This window comes from Eupeodes corollae, chromosome 2 (assembly GCF_945859685.1).
Source record: "Eupeodes corollae chromosome 2, idEupCoro1.1, whole genome shotgun sequence".
Lineage (NCBI taxonomy): Eukaryota > Metazoa > Arthropoda > Insecta > Diptera > Syrphidae > Eupeodes > Eupeodes corollae.
The window spans coordinates 98,182,365-98,208,766 of NC_079148.1; the positions used below are offsets into that span (position 1 = coordinate 98,182,365).

Sequence of the window (26,402 nt, forward strand, 5' to 3'; positions counted from 1 at the left end):
GACCTCTGTCATTACAACTCTAATCATGTACCCATGGCTAATGTGACGTAAAATGGTTTAATTAATCACGCTGACATTTGAGTGAACCGTTAATTTCAGTTTAAGCCTCCATAATGAAATTGGTCGATGTTAACCAATGTTCATAATGACCAGTTTTTTTTTACTGAAATCAGCCTTTTAGTTTTTAATGTTTGTTTAGCTTACATCCACTTTTTTCTATTTGTAAATTAAAAGAAAATCTATTTTTGCGCCTGTTAATGCCTCCACGTCTTTTAGTCCGCTCCTTACCTAACTCTTTCTTCTCTATGTCGTCACTGTAAAAGTTTAAAAAGCTTTCCAACTAAAAGTAACAATATATAGCTTGTGAAAATTGTAAACATACTCGTAAAAGAAAAAAGAAAATTCATCCTTGCTGCTGGCTGTCAGTTTCAGTTCCCAATTTTCAGTTCTCAGTGCGGTTCGTGTATGGGCTCTGTGTCTGTTTTGTTAAAAATAAGATTGATGTATCTAAACATTTTTCATTTCATTCTCTATCTATTTTATCATTTCAAGTGAAGTTGTCAAAGTGAATTTATTTCTTTCACATCAAAGATGAAATTCGCAGAACATTTATCCGCCCATATAACACCCGAATGGAGAAAACAATACATTAACTATGAGGTTTGTTTAAATAATTTAATACTCCAGAGAAAATTTTGTATATTATTAGAAAAATATTTATGTATATGCATGAAGAAGAAGAAAATGTCAAAATAGAAAAATTTGACACTATGGGAGAAAGTGAAAAGCTTAAATTTTATGAAAAAAGTGTTTTTAGTTGCGCGCAAAAGCGAACATTTTTGAGAAGAGAATTTTTGTGTCTAATGTTTACAAACAAACCTTGCCACGTGCTATCCTTGATTTTTTGTTTGTAAACATAAAATTGTAGCAATAAAAGAAAATGATGGACAAGGAATGCGTTTACTTGTTGCTTTTCTTTGGCAATGTGTCTGTGACTGTCCTTCATCTCGAGAGTCGGTAAGATGTGTCAAAACTGAAAGCTTCATAGAATGTTTTATTTAGAGTGTGTCAAAATAATTATGGGTCAGTGGCACATATGTACATATCCAGAGTATTGTAGTTTCTTAGAACAAAATATTTTAGAAGTCATGCCAAATTTTTAATATTATAAAAATAAAATACAGGGTTTTTCAATAAGGCTTTTTATTTTGATAGTACCCGTGGCATGATGTAGAGTAATTGTTGTCACGAAAAGTACTTTCTCAAATTAGCAGTTTGGATTCGACTTAAAACTGTAGGTCCCCTTTATTCCTGAGAACAGTACTGACACACCGGAATGGTTGAGAGTTGTAAGTCACTTCGCTCATTTGCGGCTGTATGTCCTGGACAACTTCACGAATTTTCATCATCATCATCAGGTCGTTTAACCCCGTACGGGACATAGAACGTCAACAAAACGTCTCCATCCTTCTCGATCTGCAGCTAGTTACCTTAACTGTGGCCACGTCTCTCTCTGGGAGTTAGCTTTCAATAGCACAGTAGATTTCCATGTTGTTCTTGGTCTTCCAACCCGCCGTGACCCCTGAGGATTCCATTCAAAGGACTGCTTCGCAATATCATCGTTCGGTTTCCTCAGTGTGTGACCAATCCATTGCCATTTGCGCTTTCTGAAGTCGATGTCCAAGCGCCTCTGACCTGTCCTACGCTACAATTCCTGGTTAGATATCGTTTGTGGCCAGCGAATTTTAAGGATGCGACGCAGACAGCGGTATACAAAAACCTGCGATTTTCTCGAGTTGGTGGCCGAGACTTTCCTTAATTGATTTGAAAATAACAAATGTTACAGGCTTTTAGTTTAGCGAAAACAAAAACTACTAACATATATCTTGAAATAAATATTAGGTTGGTATAGTTAAGCTTATTGGTAACTTTTTAGGTTTAATCATTGATATTTAGATACATAAAAAAAGTGAAAAGCAGTACAAGACTTTCAATATCAACAGTGAAACGGGCTTTTAGTTTAGCTAAAACAAAATTATATTAGACTGAACATTACATTAGAGGTCCACGAATGAATTTCTATACGCAACAGCTTCAGAGAAAAAACGGATAAGAAGTTTCCAACCACCCTCACCATTCAAAACTCCAAGACAGTCCTCAAACGAAAGGAAGCTCTTATTGAAATATAAACGCCGGATCTCTTGTAAGATCGGACATAGCGTTAGAAAGTGGAAAACATTTTCAATTTGATTGAGGTTACATAATGTACAGTTAGGATTTATATCATTTCTGTGAGGTCTATAGTTAAGCTCAAGCATCTCCGTGCGAACCTTAAATATCAGACTTATCTCAACAAAAGTGAACTCGGTTCGAAAATAATTTGCTTCCCCCAAAGACAAATTAAGTTTACTTTATAATGATCTAGATTCGGACTCTCTTGCCCGATTGAGAAATGTCTGAAAAATGTTGTCATCTGTAACAGAAATACAATCGTAAAGTTCATTCCTCCACGAATCTAGATTATCCAAACAAAACGTCAAAGGAAAGTTATGTTCTGAGGCCAACTCACTCCAATCTTTAAAAGGTGTGTCACTGTAGCGTAACGCTGTTAGGAGAATCCTTTTCTGCAAATTGTTGTTAGATCTTTCCATGACTTTGATTATATAGTCTGCATTCGCTTTTAGATTCTTTAAAAAAATTGGTGGTAGTCCCGACTCAACGGTATGGAATAATTGGCGGTATTAGATGGGAGTCTAAAGATTCGCTTGAAGAAATATCTTTGGATAGTTTCTATTTCGTCTAATTGCATGTAAACATAAACTTCATTTCCATAGCAAAGGCAGCTTTTAACGGTTGAATCAAACACTTTAAATTTCGAAGCCGGATCTATATTTTTGTTATTGTCTCTTATATGACTTCGAAAGTTCAGATTGTGTGTTATTGTGAAACCTAGATATTTGAAGTCCTTCACTACTTCTATATTTGAACCGCTCAAGTTCCAAGAACGGTCATTACGTGCACTGCGATTATGGTGTCTGAATATCATGATCCTAGACTTCCCAGTATTTATTTGAAGGTCCCACAAATCACAATATTGTTTAACTTGTTAATTTGGAGTTGAAGCGTCACAGGATTATCAGTTAAAATAACAAGGTCATCCGCATAAAGGAGCACCTTGATAAATAGATCACCAAAAACAACACCACCTGGTATATTATCTTCAATGTCATCTATCAAGAGCGAGAAAAGCAAGGGGCTCAAAATGCAACCCTGTGGGACACCTGTTTCTGACCTAAATTGTTTCGACGTGTTCATGCCATTTTTAACCACAGCAGTCGTATTTGAGAGAAGTTGCTCATAAATTTGTATAAATTTTGTTGATAAACCGATACATGAAAGTTAAAATTATAATGAGCTTCGGTTGATGGTATCGAAGGCTGCTTTAAAATCAACGGAAAATGCATAAAGATTTGTTTTCTTCTCTATAAAGCGTCTAGCAACACTAGTGAGAGTAAAGATTTGGTCCACTGTGGAGAGATTAGCAGGAAACCCAGCTTGGAAACAGCTTATTTTATTATTTCTTTCAACCCAACTAGCAAGTCTTAAAGTAAAGAATTTGAGTGAATAGCTTCCGCAGTGAACTAAGGACAGAAATTCCCCTGTAGTTTTCAGGAAGGTTTGGGTCACCCTTTTTAAAAATTGCAAAAATGGATGAAGACCGGAAAGAATTTGGGATATTTTCCTTATCAAAAATTCCGTTAAACAAAACTAAAATATGTTCAAGAAATTGTGAGCTGGCATTTTTGTAAAACTCAGTCGGGATGCCATCTAAACCCGGAGCTTTGTTTTCTTTCAATTTTTTTAATGCAATAAGCAGTTCATGCATGGAGAATGGAGCATCTAAGTCTTCAATGTGAATGAACGGTAACGCAAAGCTTATAGATATTTGATTTGGATCCGCCAGTAAAAGTGTTTCGAAGTACGATGCCATTTGATCGGCACTTATGCAAACAACAGGCGACTTATTGCGCCCACTTAAAAGACGCACATTAGCCCAAAACCTTTAGGAACTCTGTTCTGTGCAAGATTTAATGTAGAGTTGTTGAGAAAAAGTTGTTTTTTACGGCTGCATAGATTTTTAAATGCTTTATTTGACTGCAAATACAAGGATTTGAAAGCCAAATTATTCGTTTTCCTAAAAAGTTTAAAAACTTGAAAGATTTTTCTCTACTTCTCCTACATTTCTTGTCAAACCAACTAGATTTAAAAACGCTTCCTCTATTATTTGAATAGGTAACTGCTGACTCCCTTATAGTGCTCAATATCAAATCTGTTGCTTCATCAATTGTGTTTATATCCTGATTTGTGATATTAATTGAATTCTGGTTTAAGTTTCTCTTATAACCATCCGATTTATTTCTAATCCAACGTAGTCTGTTGCAACCATTTACATTTCGACGTCGGATATTGCTTTCTTGGGTTTTGAACTCACACGACACACAAATGGGGAGGTGAGTTGAATAATTAGCCAGAAAAACCTCGAAATCTTTCAAAATGTCAAGCCAATCCCCTTTGACTAAGCAGTAATCGGTTACAGAGCAACCTTTATTGGAAATAAACGTAAAATTGCCAGCACTATCACTTATGGAGGCCCCATTCAAGATAAAAAACCCAAATCAAATCCATCAGGCATTTTCCATTTAAATTTGTACATTCATCTAAAGATCCCCTTTTGAATGAAAACTTGCCCTTGTTTATAAAAGGAGAGTTTTGGAAATCCACTATCCCACTGTTTAAATCTCCAATTGTTAAAATGTTGTCATTATTTTGGTTTAGTAGAAAGTCTTGCAAATTTTCAAAGTCACTTTTCCAATTACTGAAATTCAGGTACAAAGGAACTATTAGATAATGTTTCACGTCAATGATACATTCTATTATAATTAAGTTTTCGCTTATTTTGAAATTGATATTTTTGTTTAAAAAGTTGTGAATACCACCACCAGCTCTACCAAGTCTATTATTTCTAATAGCTGGCAATCGGCATAGTCTAAATGGCTAAGCCTTTCAAACGTTCTCCATTGGATACCTTGTCTTTCAGTTGTACCGACGCTGGCCGTCAGAACATCATCTATCGCCAGCAGAAAAAGAATTGGCGATAAAACATCCAATTGCCTCACACCCTGACGTACTTCGAAAGAGTCGGATAGCTGCCCATTATGCAAAACCTTGCATTGTTATAGGACTCCTTTATAATGGCAACAATTTTTGGCAGAATTCCTCTCCCAAGAAGTAATCTCCAAGCCAGACTGATTCCTCTTGAGTGTAGTCTCAATTCTATCCTTTATCCGTTCGAGGATTAAAGTTACCATTAGCTTTGGGAAAACGGACAAAAGGGTAATACCAGGCCAATTGTTGCAGTTCTTGAGATCACCTTTTTTTGGCACCTTAAACATCACTCCATCCTTCCATTCCCTGGGATAGGTTTCGTTTTCCCAAACAGTTTGTATAAGCGGATGCAAGGTACTAGCTGCTGTGGCGGGATCAGCTCAAGAAATCCAAAATTCAATACTAATGCTTTAAGTGATCCCAACATTAGTCGTAGCTATAGCAACACCCTTAACTACAGAGCTTCGTCATTAAATGTGAGTGTTGACTCAGATGTTGACGAGATGTGGGGTGAAATTAAGTGATGGACTCGCTGATAATGCTGAAAACTCTGTAAGAACTGGAGATATCTGAGAATTGTACCAAATAGCCAAAGAAGTTGTCGGGAAAAAAGCAACAACAATCATTCTGTAATGGATGTGGATCAATTGAAGATCAACTTCGCAGGTGGAAGGATCACTTTTGTGCCCTCTTCAATGAGGACTCCGTTGAACAGAGTGCTGAAGTGCCCCAACTGAACAAGATGCGCTGATCCTGAAGGTTTATTGACATGAAACCCCCTTCAGTAGCGGAAATTGCAACAGCGATTAATCTCCTCAAATTCCTCAGCGGAATTCCTGAAAGCTGATCCCCCCACAGCAGCTAGATTATAGATTTTATAAGCATATATCTTTTAACAGGACTGACGTCTTTGAGAAATATCACAATCAAGAAACTCCTCTTGCAAAATTGACATTTGCTTTTGTTGCTTTAGTTCGTAGCACAACTTTAGTCGAAAATTACAATAATTTTAATGCGTCGTTGAAACATTGGGCAAGTTCAGACGACATAAGGGTCTTGCAACTTAGACAAGTTTCTAGGATCTGATTGGCCTGCTGCCAATAAATTACCTTCCAATTAAGACAACTTTAATGGAAAGTTGACTGGAAAGTTAGTCAAGAAAAATCTCCCTAACTATCAAGTGAAGTCTACTTCTGTCAAAATGACAGTTGATAATGTATTTTCAATCAACAGAAATCTGAACTTTATTACTCTATGATTCATTTATTTTCTGAACAGCTTCATTTAATACTTTCTGTATAAGTTTTCCTTGACAATTTGGAATAGAAATAAGTAAAATTGTGGATCAGCAAGTTGATTGAGGTGCAGAAGTTACTTGATGCACTTATTATGAATTTTTATTTCCCAATTACAAATAAACAATCCACTCTTAACTCTTTGTACTAAATTATTCCTTACAATTATTTTTAGGAAATGAAAGCTATGCTCTATGCAGCTGTGGAGCAAGCACCCTCGGCTGAGTTGGTTGATCCAGAGATTCTCACCCGTTACTTTGCCAAATTCGACGAACAGTTCTTCCACTACTGTGACAAAGAACTGGCTAAGATCAATACATTTTACTCGGAAAAAATGGCCGAAGCCACCCGTAAATATGGAAACCTACGAAGTGAACTCACCGAAGCTCTTGAAGTTGGCTATGTTAAAAAACAACCAGCTTGGAAGACAAAAAATCCCCTGGGAAAGAAGAACGTACCAGCACGCAAAATTCAAGATCTTAAATTGGCTTTTAGTGAATTTTATTTGGGTCTAATTTTACTGCAAAATTATCAGAATCTGAATTTCACGGGCTTCCGGAAGATTTTGAAGAAACACGATAAACTGCTGAGTGTTGACTGTGGTGCAAAATGGCGCAAGAATAAAGTGGAACTATCGCATTTCTATGTCAACAAGGATATAGACCGATTGATCCAAGAGACTGAGACTGCATTCACTCATGAAATCGAAGCAGGAGACAGACAGAAGGCCATGAAACGATTGCGGGTGCCTCCTTTGGGCGAGCAGCAGAGCCCTTGGACTACATTTAAAGTGGGACTTTTTTCGGGAGCTTTTGTAGTCTTATTAATAACTGTAATTCTATCGGCCATATTCCATGGCCTGGGACCAAATTGGAGATCAGCGTTGAGATTGTTCCGTGGGCCGTTTCTCATCATCGAGTTTCTGTTTCTGTGGGGTGTCAATGTTTATGGCTGGAGATCGTCGGGTGTTAACCATGTCCTGATTTTCGAGCTTGATCCAAGAAACCATTTGTCCGAACAGAATATCATGGAAATGGCTTCCGTGTTCGGAGTTTTGTGGACAATCTGTGCACTCTGTTTTATATACTTCGATGCACTTGGTATACCTCAGTTCGCTGCACCAATATTCCTCTATACCGCCATGACTGTGTTTCTCTTAAATCCCACCAAAACATTTCATCACGAAGCGCGGTACTGGGCGGTTCGAGTTCTAAGTCGAATTGTAATGGCACCTTTCTTTTATGTGACCTTTGCTGACTTTTGGCTTGCGGACCAACTTAATAGTATTGTGCCGGCGTTTTTGGACATTCCATTTGCATTGTGTTTCTTCCGAAATAATCCAAATTGGGAACATGCTAAAGGTTTGTAGCAAACGTTACTTTATGATATTGTCTTACAATTAACGTTTTCCTTTTAGATACCGCCTCGTGTATTAAGGATGAATCTGTTGTTCGACCGATAGTTGCAATATTGCCAGCATGGTTTCGATTTGCCCAATGCATTCGTCGATATCGTGATACCAAAGAGTCTTTTCCTCATCTTGTGAATGCCGCAAAGTATGCAACATCTTTCTTCGTGGTTATATTTTCGTATAAATTTCAATCAACAAATGGTGAGTTTTTGTTTTTTTTTGTCAAGTAGAATTATTTTAAAATTGTCAATTTTAAGAACTTGTTTAAGTTATCGTTTCTGGATCTTGTGATAAAAAGATTTGGGAACTTGGTGGCCAACATATTCAATTTTAGAAAAAAAATTGATTAATAAAATTGTTAACATTAGCATTCGAAGAAAAATTGCTGCGATGAAACCACTCTACAATTCGAACCGAAATTTCATTATCTGTGAGATGAAATGATGGTTTTAAGGATCATACTTTGAAGCCATAACGAATTCTATTTGACCATTCATGTTAATAAATGTGATTTATGTATTTTGTGAAATTGTAAGCAATTGACATCGAAAGCGAGAATTTATTTTTGAATTTAGTCTCACATTCGGGTACAGTAGCCTTATTCTCACCTGTAAGCACAGTAAGATGACGGAGACCATAAACCATCACTAAACTTTTTGGACTAAGCTTCATACATCGGGCACAGACTTAATTTAACCAAAAAAAAAAACGATTTGCTTGGGCTACATATGGGGCTTATGTTTCATCTAAAGTAGTCATGGTCGTTTCATTCTTATGAACACAGGATTAAGCTTCTTCAAATGCAGCCCCTGGTTAAGAATTTTATTGGTTTCTATCTTCTTCAAGTTCAGAAACCTAACAATTATTTTGTTTGCAAATGGTAAGATAGTGTGGACTTTAGTTTGAATAAGAGTCAAAAAAAAGTAAATAAACATACCTACGGAAAAAAGATATAGCTTTATAAAAGTGTAATGTCTTGGATCTACATCATTTAATTTTCAAACGATAACGTATACGGATCGTTGGCGAAAATAAAACGCACCTATTATAAGCAGTCTGATTTTTTGAATTGAAAATGTTGACATTTCTATACGATTCGTTCGCCCGTACTTTAATAGGTCCGTACGTAGGTCGGGATACCTTTTTGCGTCGTCGGCCATATCTCAAGAACCGTCAGATATACCAACTTCAAATACATTTTGTTCTTACATCAAAAATGCAGGCAGGACTTTGGAAAAATTAAGTGGATATAACAATTTAAAATGAGACAAAGGACCAACACTGATAACTCTTCATCGGTGCCTTCCTGTGGATTTTTTTTAAAACTTTAACAAAATATTTATAACAATATTTTGTGTGACACAAACATTTTAAAGTTAGTATCGTTCTTTATTCTCATAAGACTTGAGTCGAAACCTATAATTTTTCATCAGTTTTTTCTTGATTTTGTGTATTTTTTCGTGTTTTGTCCATTGAATTTTTCTAAAACATGGGCTAAAACTTCGCAACAATATTTTTCAAAATGATAAAATAAGTTTGATTTCAACTTGTGTTTTTGTTATTCAAATTTTAAACCGAAAACTAATTTGTATCAAATAAGCCTTGTTTAAAAGATTTACATTTGAAACACAGTACTCGTAAGTGTATCAAAGATCACCTCTCATGGAAGGAATGATCTTACTTGCTTACTTACTTAAGTGGGCACTATAGTCCTGTGTGAACTAGGGCCTCACCCAATAAACTTCTCCATCTAGCTCGGTCCCTAGCTAGATGTCTCCAGTTTCGCGCTCCAAGTTCGGTGAGGTCACTTTCCACTTGTGCGCGCCACCTGATCCGCGGTCTTCCTCTACTGCGCTGTCCTGTGGGTGCGGATTCGAAGACTTTCAGGGCCGGAGCATTGGTTTCCCTACAGTTCGTCGTTCCATCTTCTCCTCCACTCCCCTTGGATGTATACGGGACCGTAGATCACTCGAAGAACTTTTCTCTCAAACCGACCCAAGTTGCTTTCATCCGCTTTTGTCATAGTCCATGCTTCTGCACCGTATAGCAGAACGGGGATGATAAGGGTCTTATACAGCGACACTTTGGTCCCTCGAGAGAGAACTTTTCCACTCAATTGCTTTCTTAGTCCAAAGAAACAGCGGTTAGAAAGAGTTATTCTGCGTTTGATCTCAGCGCTGGTGTTGCTTTCTGGGTTTACAGCGGAGTCTAGGTAGACGAAGTCCTTGACTACCTCAAAATTACGTCTGTCGATGGTGACCTTTTGAGCAATACGTCGATGGTGTAGGTCCTTTCTTGACGACATCATGTACTTTGTTTTCCCTCATTAACCGTTAAACCCATTTTGCGCTAGTAATTGGACAGACTTTTGAAAGATAGTGCCTTTAGTGTTGACGTGTGAGCTCTGCACTATTCTTTCAAGCACGATGTTAAAAAAATCGCATGACAGCGCATCACCTTGTCTAAAACCTTTTTTGACATCAAAAGGTTATGTTAAGTTGTTTCCAACCTTTATGGAGCAACGTGAATTCTCCATGGTCATCCTGCACAAACGGACGAGTTTGGCAGGGATGCCAAAACTAGTCATGGCTCTATACAGCTCGTCCCTGTAGATGCTGTCATATGCGGCCATGAAATCGATGAAAAGATGGTGGGTGTCGATTTGGTGTTCTTGAGTTGTTTCCAGGATCTGCCGTAATGTGAATATTTGATGAACTGTGTACTTTCCTGGTCTAAAACCACACTGATAAGGACCTATCAGGTTGTTGACGATGGGCTTTAGACGTTCACATCAAACCAGGGGTTCTTTGTTGGTGGCTGTTTGAAACCCAGCACATCAGAGGCGGCTTCTCTGATTGCATCTTGGCAATGTTGCCACTGGTTTTCGATACCTTGTGTTGGCGGCAGAGAACTGAAAGGTTACTTGTAACTCGGACGGAAAAGGATTTGGCGATCTCTTGCGATTGTAGCCGTTTGACGTTTTATCTTCTCCCAGCACCCCCCTGTTTTGCCTTGGGTCTGGAAATCCGAAGTGCTACCTTGGCTACAACGAGGTAGTGGTCCGAGTCGATGTTAGCTCCTCGGAAAGTTCGTACATCCATGTTGAGGTGTGGAAAACACGTACTGGCTACCATGACGTTTCGCCCCGCAGCAAAATCTATGAGCCTGAATCCATTGTCGGAAGTGTTGTCGTGCAGGCTGTTCTTCCCGATTATTCCACCAAAGATGTCTTCCCTTCCTAGCTTGGCATTAAAATCACCCAGGACTATTTTAATATCGTAGCTAGGGCACTGCTCATATGTTTTGTCTAAGAGCTCGAAGAACATATCTTTGGTGTTGTCGTCTTTCTCTTCTGTGGGGGCGTGCGCGCATATCAGGCTTATGTTGGCGAATTTAGCCTTGATGCGTATGGTCATGAGGCGCTCATTGATGCACCTATAGCTCAAGACGAATCCGCATCCAAATAAGCGCTGTTGGTTTTCGTGGTAGCAGTCACCATAGTAAATATCGCAGTTTTTCATCCTCTTTTTGCCCGGCCCATCCCATCGTATTTTCTGGATGGCGGTGATATCTGCTTTATATCGCTAATTCTTCAGCCGCACGTGGTCTGTTAAGGGACCTAACATTCCACGTCCATATCCAAAGTTCGTTGTCCTTTATTCGTTTGCGTTGGTTGTCAACAGTAAATCCGTCCGTATCCGAGGCTTGTTGGTGCTTCGCAACTATGAAAGCTTTTACGTGGCCAGGAAGTCACCCCGACGCACAACCCCCAACCTGGAGGGCCAGATCCTAAGTATTACTCCAAGGATGGGGAGCCGGATAAAACTGCTCCTTACAGGCCTGGGCTCCGAATAAGTCGAAGAAGCCCTATAAGGTGTCCACTAAGTAGGTCAACCTTACTGGAACTGTAGACGCTACCGTTGATTCCATCTCGGGAATTCCTCCGCTGCCGTCTGGATAAGGAGAGGTGCCTTAGTGCAAACACCTCTCCCCACCTCTCTCGTTTGCTGCCCCCAACAACTTTCCACTCTTTTTTTATGGAATGATCACATATTCGATATTGGTAAAAATGCTGCAAGGTGCTAAGCATTTTTCGACTGTGCAATAAATATATTTTACAAAGTCTTCATTTGTCCAAAACATGAATATATGTACCTCCGATATTTGGGTAGGTGCCCCTTAAACAAGTTTAAGTTTTTTGGATAGGATCCAAAAAGGAGCTATGAAAATGATCCGCGATAGAACTATAACCGAAACAATTACGTCACTATTTTTACAAACAGGTGTCGATTTATCAAGTTGCTCACAATTCTAGGATGCTCATCAGTTTAACCTTAATTAACCTCATAATTTAAACATGTGAAGATTATTAATAACCACTTGGGTATCCGTACATATAAAAAATAACTAAATTTAGCGATTTTGTAAATTCTTATTTGACAGTTGGATTTTCCTAAAAATGTTAGTAGAATTATATTTTGGATGCAACTAATTTGAATACAAAAAAATAATACACAAAATTGATAATAACTGGCATTCCACTAGAATATTTCGAGAATAAATCCACGGCCGAGACGAAAGTTGACAGATCTCAATTTGACACTTTTCATGATTCTAGGCAAAGATTAACAAGAAAAATATAAATATAGGCTTCAAATACAAATTTTTGTTATTAATACTTATGTAATTTGTAAAACATTTAGAAATATCCCTGTTGGTAGAATTCCAGCCTCTTTTGTAAAAATGGTTTTGTATTTTAAGCATAGGATATTGTAGTTTATTTTATTACATTCAAAACTACGGACTATTGTTGTAAGGGATGGATGAAACCTACAATCCAAATGGCTAATTTGAGCAAGCACTTTTCATGACAAGAATTAATCTTGGAGAATTGGTCAATTCCCCACAAAGAGCAGTATCTATGAAAAAAGCATGAGATTGCACAGCCAAGGATTAAACCGAAGACCTCTGGCATGACAGTCCCTCAAACTAACTGCAAGAAATAGCTTGTATTTAAGTGTACAGAAAATGGTTAAAGCGCAAAAGGACTCACTTCGTTCCGCTTTGGTATGATTATGATAATGACGTTCTGTTGGGATTTCTAACGGAAATCAGCTGTGAGTGTTAAAATCTTATCTTACTAATATTATAAATATGAGAGTAACTCTGTCTGTCTGTTACTCAATCACGCCTTAACTACTGAACCAATTAGCATGAAATTTTGTATAGAGATATTTTTTTTTTACCCCAGTATGACGCATTCCCATGTGAAAATTCAGGTGGGCCGATCGCTTTTACGCCCAAACTGCTGAACAGATTTAAATAGGAGATAGTTTGAGACTTAAGAAAGGACATGCATAAGTTACTTTTGACCTCGGGAAAACAACGCATTCCCATTGGAAAAATTACTTTCCGTAGAATCTTATCGCTTTCACTCCTTAATTACCAAAGATTTGAATAATATTTAGATAAAATTGGTATTACAAACAAAAACAACATATTCCCAACCCATGAAATAAGTTGTCGAACATATTAAACTTATAATACACATGTATTAACTCGGGCTTCGCTCGCCACGTACATCAAGCCCCCAATGTTAGACGCAAACTGTGGCTCCTACCAAGTTCCACAAATAATAATTTTAAACCTAAACTTTTCTATGCTCAACCTTTCATCGCCAAGCACGAGTCATGTAAGTACAACAAATAATTCACAGAGCCTGTCTTCTACTTCTCATAATTCTGCTTCGGCTGTGGCGCTGGCGGGGGTCGCACGCGGTAGACGAGGCAGGTGGTAGCGCAGCACGGGAGAAGGACATCACTGAGTGGGTCTACCCGAACGGGCACCCAGATTAGGGCACACGCCGGCCGTTGTCGGAAGTGTGCAAAACACAGAGAAATCCTGCAAATATTTTATTTGTCGTGTAAATTTAATTGTTTATTTAATACTTAATGATTTATTCGGTTCGTCACCTAACCTATGACAATCACATTTAGTATGGCCTCATCCCATCTCGGCACAACTCAAACATACGGACAAGAAAGTATAACTCAGGTTTTTTCATACTACTATCCAAAAAAACTATCTAATGCGGACGAAGTCGCGGGTAATATCTAGTATACTCTGTAACCAACATCATGATCGATAGTTCTACTTCGACTAATGATTTGGCACAGCCTATTTTCACTACTTTCTCTTCTACATGTGAAGATATTCTCGCGCAATCAGGTTCTGATGTTAATAACGCAGAAAGTGTGCCTGAGAAACAAAAGAAAAAGCCTAAGAAAAGAAGCCGAGAAAACTCTGAACTTGCTAGAAATTCTACCCCACCATCAAAAAGAACAAATTTCAACATCACACCAATACCTACAGATCCCACCGAAACTCCCAATATACCTCAAATTGTTGCCTCAGATTTAGCTTCCAATAGTGACACCGTTACAGGAACTGTAATAAACAACGTCATCCCTATCAAAGCTGTTTCCAAACCAAAAATAATTTTTATATCTCGTCTGGACCCAGTTACTACGCCAGAAAATATAACTTCCCACTTAGTATCTACCAAGAGCATACCTTCCAGCTCATCTATCAGGTGTACTAAGATCAGTAAACCAAAAAGCTTTGTTTCTTCTTTTAAATTAATAACGAATCCCACTTACTTTGATTCTATTTGCAACCCAAATATATGGCCCGCAGGGACTTTAGTCAAAGAATTTACTCAAAGTCAACAAACAAATCAAAAAACTTAACAGGCTTGCGCTCTTCTACCAAAACGTAAGGGGACTTCGTAGCAAGACTACTGACATTTTTCGTAACTCCCAATCATTTCCACACGACGTATTCGTTTTGACAGAAACGTGGCTTAATATAAGCTTTTTCGACACAGAACTTTTTAGTCAGGAGTTCGAAGTTTACAGAAACGATCGTCATGTTGGTAATGCAAAGGATTTAGGTGGAGGTGTTCTCATAGCGGTAAAAAATACATATTTCTCTTCTTCTGTATCTTTTCCATTTGTATTATCAATTGAACTTGTATGTGTAAAGATAATGGTACAGACTAAGACTTTTTTCATTTTAAACGTTTACATTCCTCCAAAAAGTTTGGAGTCTGTTTATAACGATCTCTCCTTGGCATTAGACTATCTTATAAATTTGTCCAGCTCTGACATAAATGTATTACTTTTAGGTGATTTTAATTTACCACACATTGACTGGATTCCATCCGAAGACGAATCCTGCCTTGAAGCCTCTCCTTCCTCTTCACAAATGGAACTATCTCTTCTCGATAAAGTCCTTCTTACTGACTTACAGCAAACAAGCTGTATTAAAAACTCAAAACATCGAATTCTCGATTTAGTCTTTTCTTCTGACGCTATTAGTACTCTTGTTCTAGAATCTAGATCAGGAATCACTAATATTGACAAATATCACCCCCCTTTGGACATTTTTTTTGACTTAAGTAATCACCTTACTAATCACAGTAATTCTTTTGATTGCTTATATAATTTTGATTTCAGAAGAGCCAATTTCCAGCAGTTGTCTGAAGATTTAACCATTTCTGGAATTGCTGATACAATAGCATTTTCTAACATTGACGAAGCAGTTTCAACTTTTTATAGGATCCTTAATTATTGTTTTGAAAAAAATGTACCGATAAAGAAATCAAGAATTACAAACTTTAGCCATCCTTGGTACACGAAAAAATTGCGTTTACTGCGTAACAAAAGAAATAAGGCATGAAAAACGTATCTCAAAACTCTGTCTCCAGTCAACTTCACTTTTTATGTTGAACTCTTTAACCAATTTAAATCTCTTTCTAATTTTTTATATGCTTGTTATGTTACTGATAAGGGCACCTCTTTGAAAGAGAATCCTAAAAAATGTTGGAATTTTGTAAACTCAAAGAAAAAATCAGATGGCTTTCCAGTTAACTTCACTTGCAAGAACCTTTCGTTAGATAAAACATTTGATATCTGTAACGCCTTCGCATCGAATTTCCGTGAGTCATTTGTTAATAGCCCTCAAGAAGTTGATGAAGTATATTTTCATAATCTTCACACTTTTTCGCAAACTAGCTGTAGTCACATACCTGTGCTACAGAGTACGGTCCTTGATCTTTTATCTGGGTTGAATGATGACTGCTCAGCCGGTCCTGATGGTATTCCCCCGATAATACTAAAAAAGTGTAGTAATACTTTAGTTGAACCCCTTACGTTCTTATTCAAACTTTCTCTAAAAACAGCCAAATTTCCCAGTGCATGGAAGAAGTCATTTCTAACACCAATTTTCAAGGAAAGTAACTGGGTGGATATAACAAATTACAGGCCCATTGCAAAGCTTTCTTGCATTCCTAAATTGTGTGAAGAAGTTGTTTGTGAAAGTGTAACATTTTCTAGTAAAAATCTCATTTGCGAACGGCAAAATAGTTTTGTGAAAAAAGCGTTGCAAATCTCCTTACATTCTCAAACATACGTCCAAACGCTTTAGAACAAGGTTATGAAGTGGACTGTGCATTCACTGACTTTTCTAAAGCTTTTGACCAACTAAGCCACGGAATTATTTTATTTAAACTCAAAGCTTTTGGTTTTTCACCATTTTTATTAGATTAGATCAAATCATATCTTGAAAATAGATAATATAAGGTAAAATTTAGAAATTGTAATTCTGAACCTTTTGTTGCTCAATTTGATGTTCCCCAGGGAAGCCATCTTGGCCCTTGTCTATTCATACTGTCTATTAACGACGTATTGTCATGTCTACGCTCAAGTGAAGTTCTTATTTTTGCTGATGACATGAAAATTTTAAAGATAATAAATCCACCCAAGATCGTATCCTTTGGCAGCCCATATTGATAGTTTCAAATTTTAGTGTGGGAAAAATAGCCTTGCCCTCAAACCTTTAAAATGCCAGACGATAACTTTTTATAAAAAACGAATCGTTAGTGTATTTGATTATTGTATATCACAGCAAAAACTCTGTGCGTCTCCACATTCAAAGATTAAGGTGTTCATTTCTGTTCCAACTTAGAATTTACACATCACATTAATTTTATTGTTAATAAGGCAAGTTCTATGCTTGGTTTTATAAAACACTGGGCAAAAGAGTTCGAATCCACACTCACAGGACAGCGCAGTAGAGGAAGACCGCGGGTCAGGTGGAACGCACAAGTAGAAAGTGACCTTACCCAACTTGGAGCGCGAAACTGGAGACACCAAAGCTAGATGGAGAAGTTTGTTGGGTGAAGCGCAAGTTTTCACAGGACTGTAGCACCACCTTAACAGTAACTGGGCAAAGGAGTTCAATGATTATGTTATGTCTTTCCTTGTACAATTGTCATGTTCGTCCTCATCTTGAATATGCTTTGCAGGTATGGACTCCCTCTTACAAAATTCATAGAAAACCTATTGAATCAATTCAACTTAATTTCATTCGCTTTGCCTAAAGGGTCTTCCTTGGGATGATCCTTATGACCTGCCTCCTCAAAGTCGTGTTAATATTGACTTAGTATTTTTTCATCAATGGTGAAATTGATGCACCTTATTTGCTATCTTGTGTACATTTGAATTGCAGAGGCGGAACTCATCACCTGTGTACATTTGATTTTATACATATTGACTTTCATAGAACTAACCATGGGAAGAATGAAGCTTTAAGTCGAATGAGCATTTTATATAACTTAAACTGTTCATCGATAGATTTAAATTTAAATAAGGTGGGATTAAAATCATGGTTTAGAACCAGTGCTCCACTATCGTAAACGTCTTTATTTTATTTTGTTTGTACTGTAAAAATGTATGTTAAATGTGAATAATTATTATGTTTTGTATTTTGTGCGTGTGTTAGGCTACAAAAATTGTATTATTTTCTTACTAACAATTAACACATGCTCTTATGATGAACCTCTGATCGTTGTTTGACGCTAGCTGTAAGCTAACTACTTTCTGAAAATTCTGAAGTGTCAAAAAAAATAGAAATTAGATTGGCTTTTCCTGCGTTTTCAAAAAAAAAAATTCCTGTCTGACTTCCAAATGGTGCGCAGATGTTATTTTAAAGGAGGAACTGATCTCAAACCCTTTATGAACTTGCAACCCTGACTTCGAATGCTTAGATTGGCTCAGTCTCCACCTAGCACAAGTCTGTTGTCTGTGCCTAAACATCCGCAATCCGGCTCGAAGGACCAATGTAAAATTGACAATTCGCAAATTAAAGATTCCTTACTATTGGTGGGGAAAAGTCAAAACCTAACAAATTGATGGATTACCGGATTCCGTAGTTGCAAGTGAGTTTATTTTTATGCTTTTCAATCTTTTTAAAATACTGGTGATTTGTCAGTGTTGTCATCTTGGTTGGAATATTTCTGTTACTGTTACAACATGTGCATACCTATTCGTATATACATAATATACATTTTGATCAATAAAAATCAAAATGCTTTTCATCTTTCCATTCTCTGAAAACAACCAAAGTATTATGATATATGGATAAAGCTAATTTAAGATGCTATACAAACCATGTTTATCCTTTATTGCTTTCCATGTTGAGCCTTGCCTTAGGGAAAAAACGATTTTCCTTATCCTTCGAGTATTAAGAAACGATTCAGTTTTCATTCAAAATGTTGTTCCTTTCCGTCCGTACGTCCGTATATCAAATACCTACATCCATCCTACATAAATACAAACTTCAAATAGAAAACTTTTGTTTTTCTATTAAATTTTCATTGGTCTTGAATCTTGGAAATATGAAGTTGAAACTTTATCTTTTCTTTATTTTGTATGCACCATGGCTAGGTAATTTCAATCATGCTTTCTTAAATTTGAATTGATTAAGAGTTGCAAACTTAATCTATGTTGGTTGAAATAAAGTACGTTCTGTATAAAACTGGGCGGAAGTAGAAAGTTTTTGAACATATTAAATTTTAATTCTTATTTAGAAGCGTTGCAGTTAATGAAAGAAAATAATCTCTAGGAGATAAATATCAAAACAAAAGTTTTTTTATTTTTTCGTTTTTTATTCATTAAGAGATTTTTAGAAAAGTGTTTTGTTTTGAGTCAGTATATCGTAATTAAGGAATTCTTAAGAAAATATATTTAAAGATAAATTTGCATTGATTTAAGAATGAAACTTAAAAATTTAATTTCAAATAAATAAAATTGTTTATTTTTTTGGTAAGAACGTGAGAGGGATTAAGAATAACAAGAAGCCCTTAAAAAGTAAATTCATTATTGATTGATTTGCCTCCAAGGCTTTTTAAATTGCGCAGTAAAAAATCATTCAATGTTATGATCCTTTTAATAAGAAACCAATACAAACCGAAGATACCACTTTGTGGTATCCATAGCGAATTATCTTAGTGCTGTTTGTGAATTATTGTCCTAATTGATAAATAGGGGATAGATATTTGGTACAATCTTAAAATATTTATTATCACTGGCCTTTGTTTAATTACTCATACTTAATTATTTTCTTTTAATCATTTTCGATTTGTATTTTTTATGTTTTTGTGTCAAGTAAATTTCATTGTTGAACAGGCCAATGAACGAGCGAAATGCAATTAAGTTGCAATTTACAATTTAAAATAAGAATTCAAACTATCTCTATGTCGAAATAGTGCTGTGTAAAAAAACATGTCTCAATTCTTTTCGAGAATAAATTCAATTGGAAATGGAATTGGAAAGATACAATAACAATAAATGTTTTAGTTCACTAAAAAAACAGTAAACATTTATAATTAAAGATTCGCAAAACTAGTGCAAGAATAAAGCCATTCTACAAACGACATTACACCGTATTTTGCATACAAAATCAGGGTCTTAAGGTTTTTAAATTCAGTTTACACAAGAACTTCTCGGGTCCTTGAAGTTCATCAAAATGATCTGAATTTTCATCAAAAAATCATAATCAGTAATGTACCCAATTTTACCTGGAAGGCTTAGTTAATAGTTGTCGCATTAGAAAATCTACGAATTTCGGTAAAAAGCCTCGGCTAAGGTGATTGTTTACTATCAATTTTTTGATGGTCAAATTGAATATCATTTTCATTCCGTCTGTGTAAGATAATTCAACTCAATTCAATTCGATTGAACAATTGTCAAAATTAGTTGTTGCCTTGGTGAAATTTTGAATTGATTCTTATAAAATATCCAAATAAAAGTTTCAAGTAAGCTTTGTCGGTCACAGGAATGTGTTTTTTAAAAGAAACAAAATGAACTAAGAAAATTTTCCAGTCGTTTGTGTAAGGGTCTAGTAGCTCTATTCGGAATAAACAAATTTGTTTGAAAACGACTATCACATTGTTTTGTGATAGCTTTTAAGGTATCAATTTGACTATCACCTTATGTAGATCAAATTCCATCATTTTGATTGTCATTTATCAACAATCACCCCTGTACATCCTCAACTTGTTTTTGTTTGGTTGATTTAGACTACCGACGCAGGGAAACTTAGATTGTACAAAGTTTCCTGACCGGAAGAGGTGATTACAATTGTCCAAAGAGATCTTAGAATCTAACACTTTATTCCATTGAATCATACCCTTAAAAACTTAATTCGTGAAGGTATCGACGATATACAACCGAGAACGTGCGAATTTTTCATAAAGTGTTTGTAACGGATTATCCATTAAGCGGTCAAACTAACAATTTTTTTTATCAAATCAAAGTTTGACATTTACAGAAATGTGCCGCTTAACCTTCACACAATACATACAAATTGTTAAAACCTACTACCAAAATGGTGATTTTGGCACAACCCCATATCGTGCTTTAAGACGAGATTATGGTTTGCATAACCGAGCATTTAAACAAGCAATTGGCAAAATTCGAAGAGACTTTATTGGTAACAGGCATTATAAGGCCTGTGCATCATCGTTTCGCTCGTATCACTATAAACATAGCTTCTGGGAAAGTGTTGCCAAAGACCCGAACGTGTCGATTCCTCGTCGTTTCCAGGAATAAGAACTGTCTATTGGCACATTATGGGTTGCATTTGGAACGACACCTACATCCATATTAAGTCCAGCTCACACAACAAATGAAGCCAGCTGATTATTCACAATGTCGTAGATACGTCAGTGTTCGGTGTTTAAACAGCAGGCAGTGGACGGCGGCGATTTGTCGCACAAGAGTTTCTTCAGCAACGAAGCACATTTCTCACTGGTTGCATATTTTAATTAATTAAATTGTCGTATAAGAGGTGCTGAGAATTCTCAAATAATTAAAGAGAGGTCATTCCTTCCACAAAAAGTCACTGTTGGGTGCACTCTTTGGTCCGAAGGTGTGATTGGATCTTGCTTCTTCGAAAACGATGTCATGATCAATTTGGAGCTTTATGGTCTACGACTTAGAGAATATATAGTTTTAACAAGATTACAATCGCAAGAGATCGCCAAATCCAAATCCTTTTCCGACTGAGTTACAAGTTACCTCTTTCGAAGTTCTATGCCGCCAACACAATGTTTCAAAAACTAGTGGCAACATTGCCAAGATGCAATCAGAGAAGCCGCATCTGATGTGCTGGGTTTCAAGCAGCCACCAAGAAGGAACCTCTGGTTTGATGAGGAATGTCGGCAGGCAAATGCAGCCAAACAACAGGCACACAAAGCGGCCGGCGCTGCATAAAAGGACAAGAGCTGCTCATGAGCTCTACGAGAAGGAGAGGCGAGAGGAACACCGAATTCCCAAAAGAAAAAAGAGAGGATATGAGAAGCGTGCGGTCGAAGATGTTGAGAGGTTTAAAAGCAGGAATGAAGTTGGAAAATTTTATGAACAGGTGAAATGAAATTCACAGATAAATAAACCTAGAACCGAAGGCTGCAAAGACGAAAGTGGAAACATCATAGTGGAACCACAGTCAATGCTGAGAATATGAAAGGACAACTTCTGCTGTATAACGGCGATGGCGAACCGAATTCCGGTGTCAGGCAGGATGATCCATTCAACATAGACGACGAAAGCCAACAATCCCGTCCTCCCGACTTAGACGAAGTAAAGATTGCCATATCTAAGCTGAAGACTAATAAAGTCGCTGGAGCGAATGACTCGAATGCCGAGCTCTTTAAAGCAGCTGAAGATAAGTTGGTTAGGAGCATGCACCAACATATCTTTAAGATATGGTCGGAAGAAAGCATGCCCGATGAATGGAAATCAAAAAAAGCAGACCCTCTAAACTGCACCAACTATAGAGGAATCAGTCTACTTAACATCGCCAATAAAATCTTTTCTGCTGTAATATGTGAACGTCTAAAGCCCATCGTCAACAACCTGATAGATTCTTATCATCGTGGTTTTGGACCAGAAAAGTCCACAGTCGATCAAATATTGACATTACGGCAGATCCTGGAAAAACCCCAAGAACACCAAATCGACACCCACTATCTTTTCATCGATTTCAAGGCCGCATATGACAGCATCTACAGGGACAAGCTTTATGGAGCCATGTCTAGTTTTGGCATCCCTGTCAAACTTATCCGTTTGTGCAGGATGACCATGAAGAATTCACGTTAATCCATAAAGATTGTTAACAATTTAACAGAACCTTTCGATGTCAAAAAATGTTTTAGAGAAGGTGGTGCGATGTCATGTGATTTTTTTAACATCGTACTTGAAAGAATAGTGTAGAGCTCACACGTCAACACTAGAGGCACTATCTTTCAAAAGTCTGTCCAATTACTAGCGCAAAATGGGTTTAACGGGTAATGAGGGAAAAACAAAGTACATGCTGTCGTCAAGAAAGGACATACAACACCGACGTCTTGGTCAAAACGTCACCATCGACAGACGTAACTTTGAGGTAGTCAAGGACTTCGTCTACCTAGGCTCCGCTGTAAACGCAGAATACAACACCAGCGCTGAGATCAAACGCAGAATACCTCTTGCTAACCGCTGTTTCTTTGGACTAAGAAAGCAATTGAGTGGTAAAGCCCTCTCTCGAGGGACCAAAGTGTTGCTATATAAGACCCTTATCATCCCCGTCCTGCTATACGGTGCAGAAGCATGGACCATGACAAAAGCGGATGAAAGCACCTTGGGTCGCTTCGAGAGAAAAGTTCTTCGTGTGATCTACGGTCCCGTATGCATCGAAGGGGAGTGAAGGAGAATATGGAACAACGAGCTGTACGGGTTGTACAGCGACGTAGACTTAGCCAGAAGGGTAAAAGTCCAACGACTACGATGGTTGGGTCACGTAGAGCACATGGAAACCAACTCTCCGGCCCGGAAAGTCTTTGAATCCTTACCCACAGGACAGCGCAGTAGAGGAAAACCGCGGTTCAGGTGGCACGCAAAGTGACCTCACCCAACTTGGAGCGTGAAACTGGAGACATATAGCTAGAGACCGAGGTAGATGGAGAAGTTTGTTGGGTGAGGCCCTAGTTCACACAGGACTATAGCGCAAACTTAATTAAGTAAGTAAGTAATAAGACGGTCCCTCATGCCACACAACTCGACCAAATATGGTTTTATTGCAAGAGTCATTTCCTGGCCGCGTAGTTTCTTGTCTTGGGGATATCAACTGGCCAACAAGATCATACGATTTGACACCGCGGGCCTTTATTTGTCGGACTACGCGAAAGGTGTTGTTATTGCAGCACTTTAAAACCAACATTTGTCAAGTTATGGCTCAGATACCGCGAGATATATGTGTTAAAAAGTGGTCAAAAAATTCCCCCAAAGAATGTTTGCAACAAATAATGTTCTGTTGCACACACAACGTTCACACTTTATAATAAAAAAGAAATATCATGACAAAAATATATTTTACTTGTGTTTTATTTACGCTTACTTTTGAAACCGCAAAATGGATAACCCTGTACATATATTGGTGCAACATACAAACCTTCATCTTCACAATGAAATAATTATTATGCTCTTTTCAACATTTTGATAAAAATTAACTAATCTTTACATTAAGTGTGATATTTTTGTAATAGTTATTTTCCTTATGCCTTACAATGTCAAAGAGTGGCAACTGTCATTTACAGATAAAAAAGGTTTAGTCTAGATTTAGAAAATGTCCTGAGATATCTGCTTTTAAAAGACCAGAACAAATTGTAATATTTTACAAAATATGAGTTTGTAAACTAAACTTTTAATAACTTAAACAAAACCATTTTTTTTTTACACAGTACTGTTGTATTCAAGTACGTGTAAACGCGTCAAACCTCTGTGCGAATAAAGTGGATATTCTATTTTTAACTCCATTTTCAGATATGTATTCCTCATCAAAGGACAATCCATGGTTCTATTGCTGGATTGGAGCATCCATTGCTTCCTCTTGCTATGCATACTGTTGGGACATAAAATTTGACTGGGGACTATTCGATGCCAAAGCTGGAGATAATAAATTCCTCCGGGAAGAAATTGTTTACTCTTCTACAGTAAGTTATACGAATATAAATATATGTGTATAGTAGGTGTATTATATTGTGTTTCTTTTTGTTTTGTCCTTGTTGCATGTAAAATTGTATAAGAATTTTTATCGTAAAATTAATTCGTATGCATGCTTTGTTTATTCATTACCTTCTCCTCTCCTGCTTCCTTTCCTTTTGTGTTGTGAGGAGGAACTGTGTCCTGTACCAATGGTTGCTTGGCATCGATAAATCCTTACTGACATGATATTTTGACCTTTATACTTACAGTGGTTCTACTATTTTGGAATACTCGAGGACTTTGTTTTACGATTTGGATGGACCCTTTCCATGAGTCTCATTGAATATGGTTACATTGAGAGTGAAAGCATGGTGACTCTGCTAAGTCCGTTGGAGGTGTTTAGGCGTTTTATGTGGAACTATTTTCGACTGGAGAATGAACATCTCAACAATTGTGGAAAATTCAGGGCAGTCCGGGATATATCGGTGGCTCCTCTAGATTGCTCAGATCAGGTGGGACTTTATTTAATTCAATTTATGGAATACATGGTATGATTTTGTATTATGTGCGTTATGTTTCCAGACAACAATACTGCGTATGATGGATGAAGAGGATGGTGTTGTGAATCGCCGGTTGAAAACAAAAAACAACAAAAAGAAGTCAGAACCACGCTTCATGCTGCAGGGTGAATCAACAGAAGACCTTTATATCTAAATGGTTTTTTTTTGTATACAAAAGGCACCTTTACCGCGGTCTTTGATGGGAGAAAGACTTTTCCTTATATTTCCTTGGAAAGGGACATTTTAATTGAGCTGCCATAACAGAATAAGATGACCGGAAGTAAATTTTTCTAGTCAATATGTTTTTCGTTTTAGTTTGAAATTTAAAATAAGTCAAGTGGAAATAGATCACTGTTTGAACTTTATTAAGGGGGTATTCTGGTCTAGAGACATGAATTTTAGGTAATTTTTGAAGTGCTGTAGAAAAAAGCAAGCAATAATTTTAGCATCTATTTTTTTGTACATTATTTATTCACATTAAAAGCATGCAAAAAAAAATAAAAAAGTAAAAAAAAAAATCAAAATTCCGTTAGTTATCAGCTGATGGAGTGGTGCGTCTTAAAAATTTGGTGCGTGACCATACCCATGATTTTAACTCTCCTAGAAATCTGAAATCAAAAACTAAAAAAGATTATTAATCTACAATAATGTCGCAATGTCTGGAACTACGGAAAAGTTACAAACATTTTTTTTTACAAAATGGCGGCTGTCTAAAGAAAAATACAAAAAAATTACCATTTTTTTGAACATTCTTCGATTTGTTAAAAATAGTAAAAACTAAAATTTGGGGATGGCCGTAGTTCCGGACGTAGACAAGTCACTAAAGAAGACTCTCTTAAAATTTCAAGTAAATCGGTTCGGCAGAACCTGAGAAATAGTGGGTATCAGATTCAAAAAGACAGTTCTGAGAAAAACGCGTTTAAAGTACTCCATTATGTCTTTTGTTCTATTAGTTGCAGCCCAACCGATTTGGGTGGCTGCTCAGCAAAATACTTATTTCTCCGAAAATAATTTGAATTTGGGAAAATCCTCTCATAGACATGTTCTTAAATAGTTAAACTATGAAAATATGAAAAGAAAAAAAAATCGATTTTTTTTAATTTCTAGACCAGAATACCCCCTTAAGTTTTGTGTTTTGTAATTTTTTAATGTATTTTTTTATTGATAATATATTCATGGATTTTATTACTGTTGGACTTGCTAATTTTACGATTTATATGCAAATATACATGGCTGTTTATTCAATGTTGTTATTAATTATGTGCATTATTTTCAATATTTCAATGAATTTTTACTCCCTTCCAGGGCTTATATGTATCTGTTCCTGAAAATCTTATGTTTTCATGAAGCTGAAATTTTGAGTAAAAGAATTTATTTTTGTGTAGAAAGGGCACAAACACTTATGCAAGGTGAGGTATTGCGAAGACTTTCCAATTGCATTGTGTAAAACTTGAAATTATAAAAACTTCTTAATAGAACTCGGATTTTAATAAAGTACTCGAATTTATCAGAAGGAAAATCAACAACTTCAGAATTGAGTACCATATTTTTCTTAGGTTTGTATGGATACAAAAAAACTTCCTGAAATAACCTTACACAGTTTTTT

At 36.7% G+C, this 26,402-nt stretch overlaps 1 protein-coding gene across 1 annotated transcript; it reads left to right on the forward strand.

Annotated features, from left to right (window-relative positions):
• The first annotated feature begins 418 nt into the window (after positions 1 to 418).
• On the forward strand, positions 419 to 26,053 carry LOC129947648 (xenotropic and polytropic retrovirus receptor 1). Its single transcript, XM_056058281.1, has 6 exons — positions 419 to 660; positions 6,637 to 7,822; positions 7,879 to 8,073; positions 24,075 to 24,244; positions 24,506 to 24,748; positions 24,819 to 26,053. Exons 1-6 carry the CDS (start codon positions 592 to 594, stop codon positions 24,948 to 24,950), a joined length of 1,995 nt encoding a protein of 664 aa, XP_055914256.1. The 5' UTR covers positions 419 to 591; the 3' UTR covers positions 24,951 to 26,053.
• Positions 26,054 to 26,402: the final 349 nt, after the last annotated feature.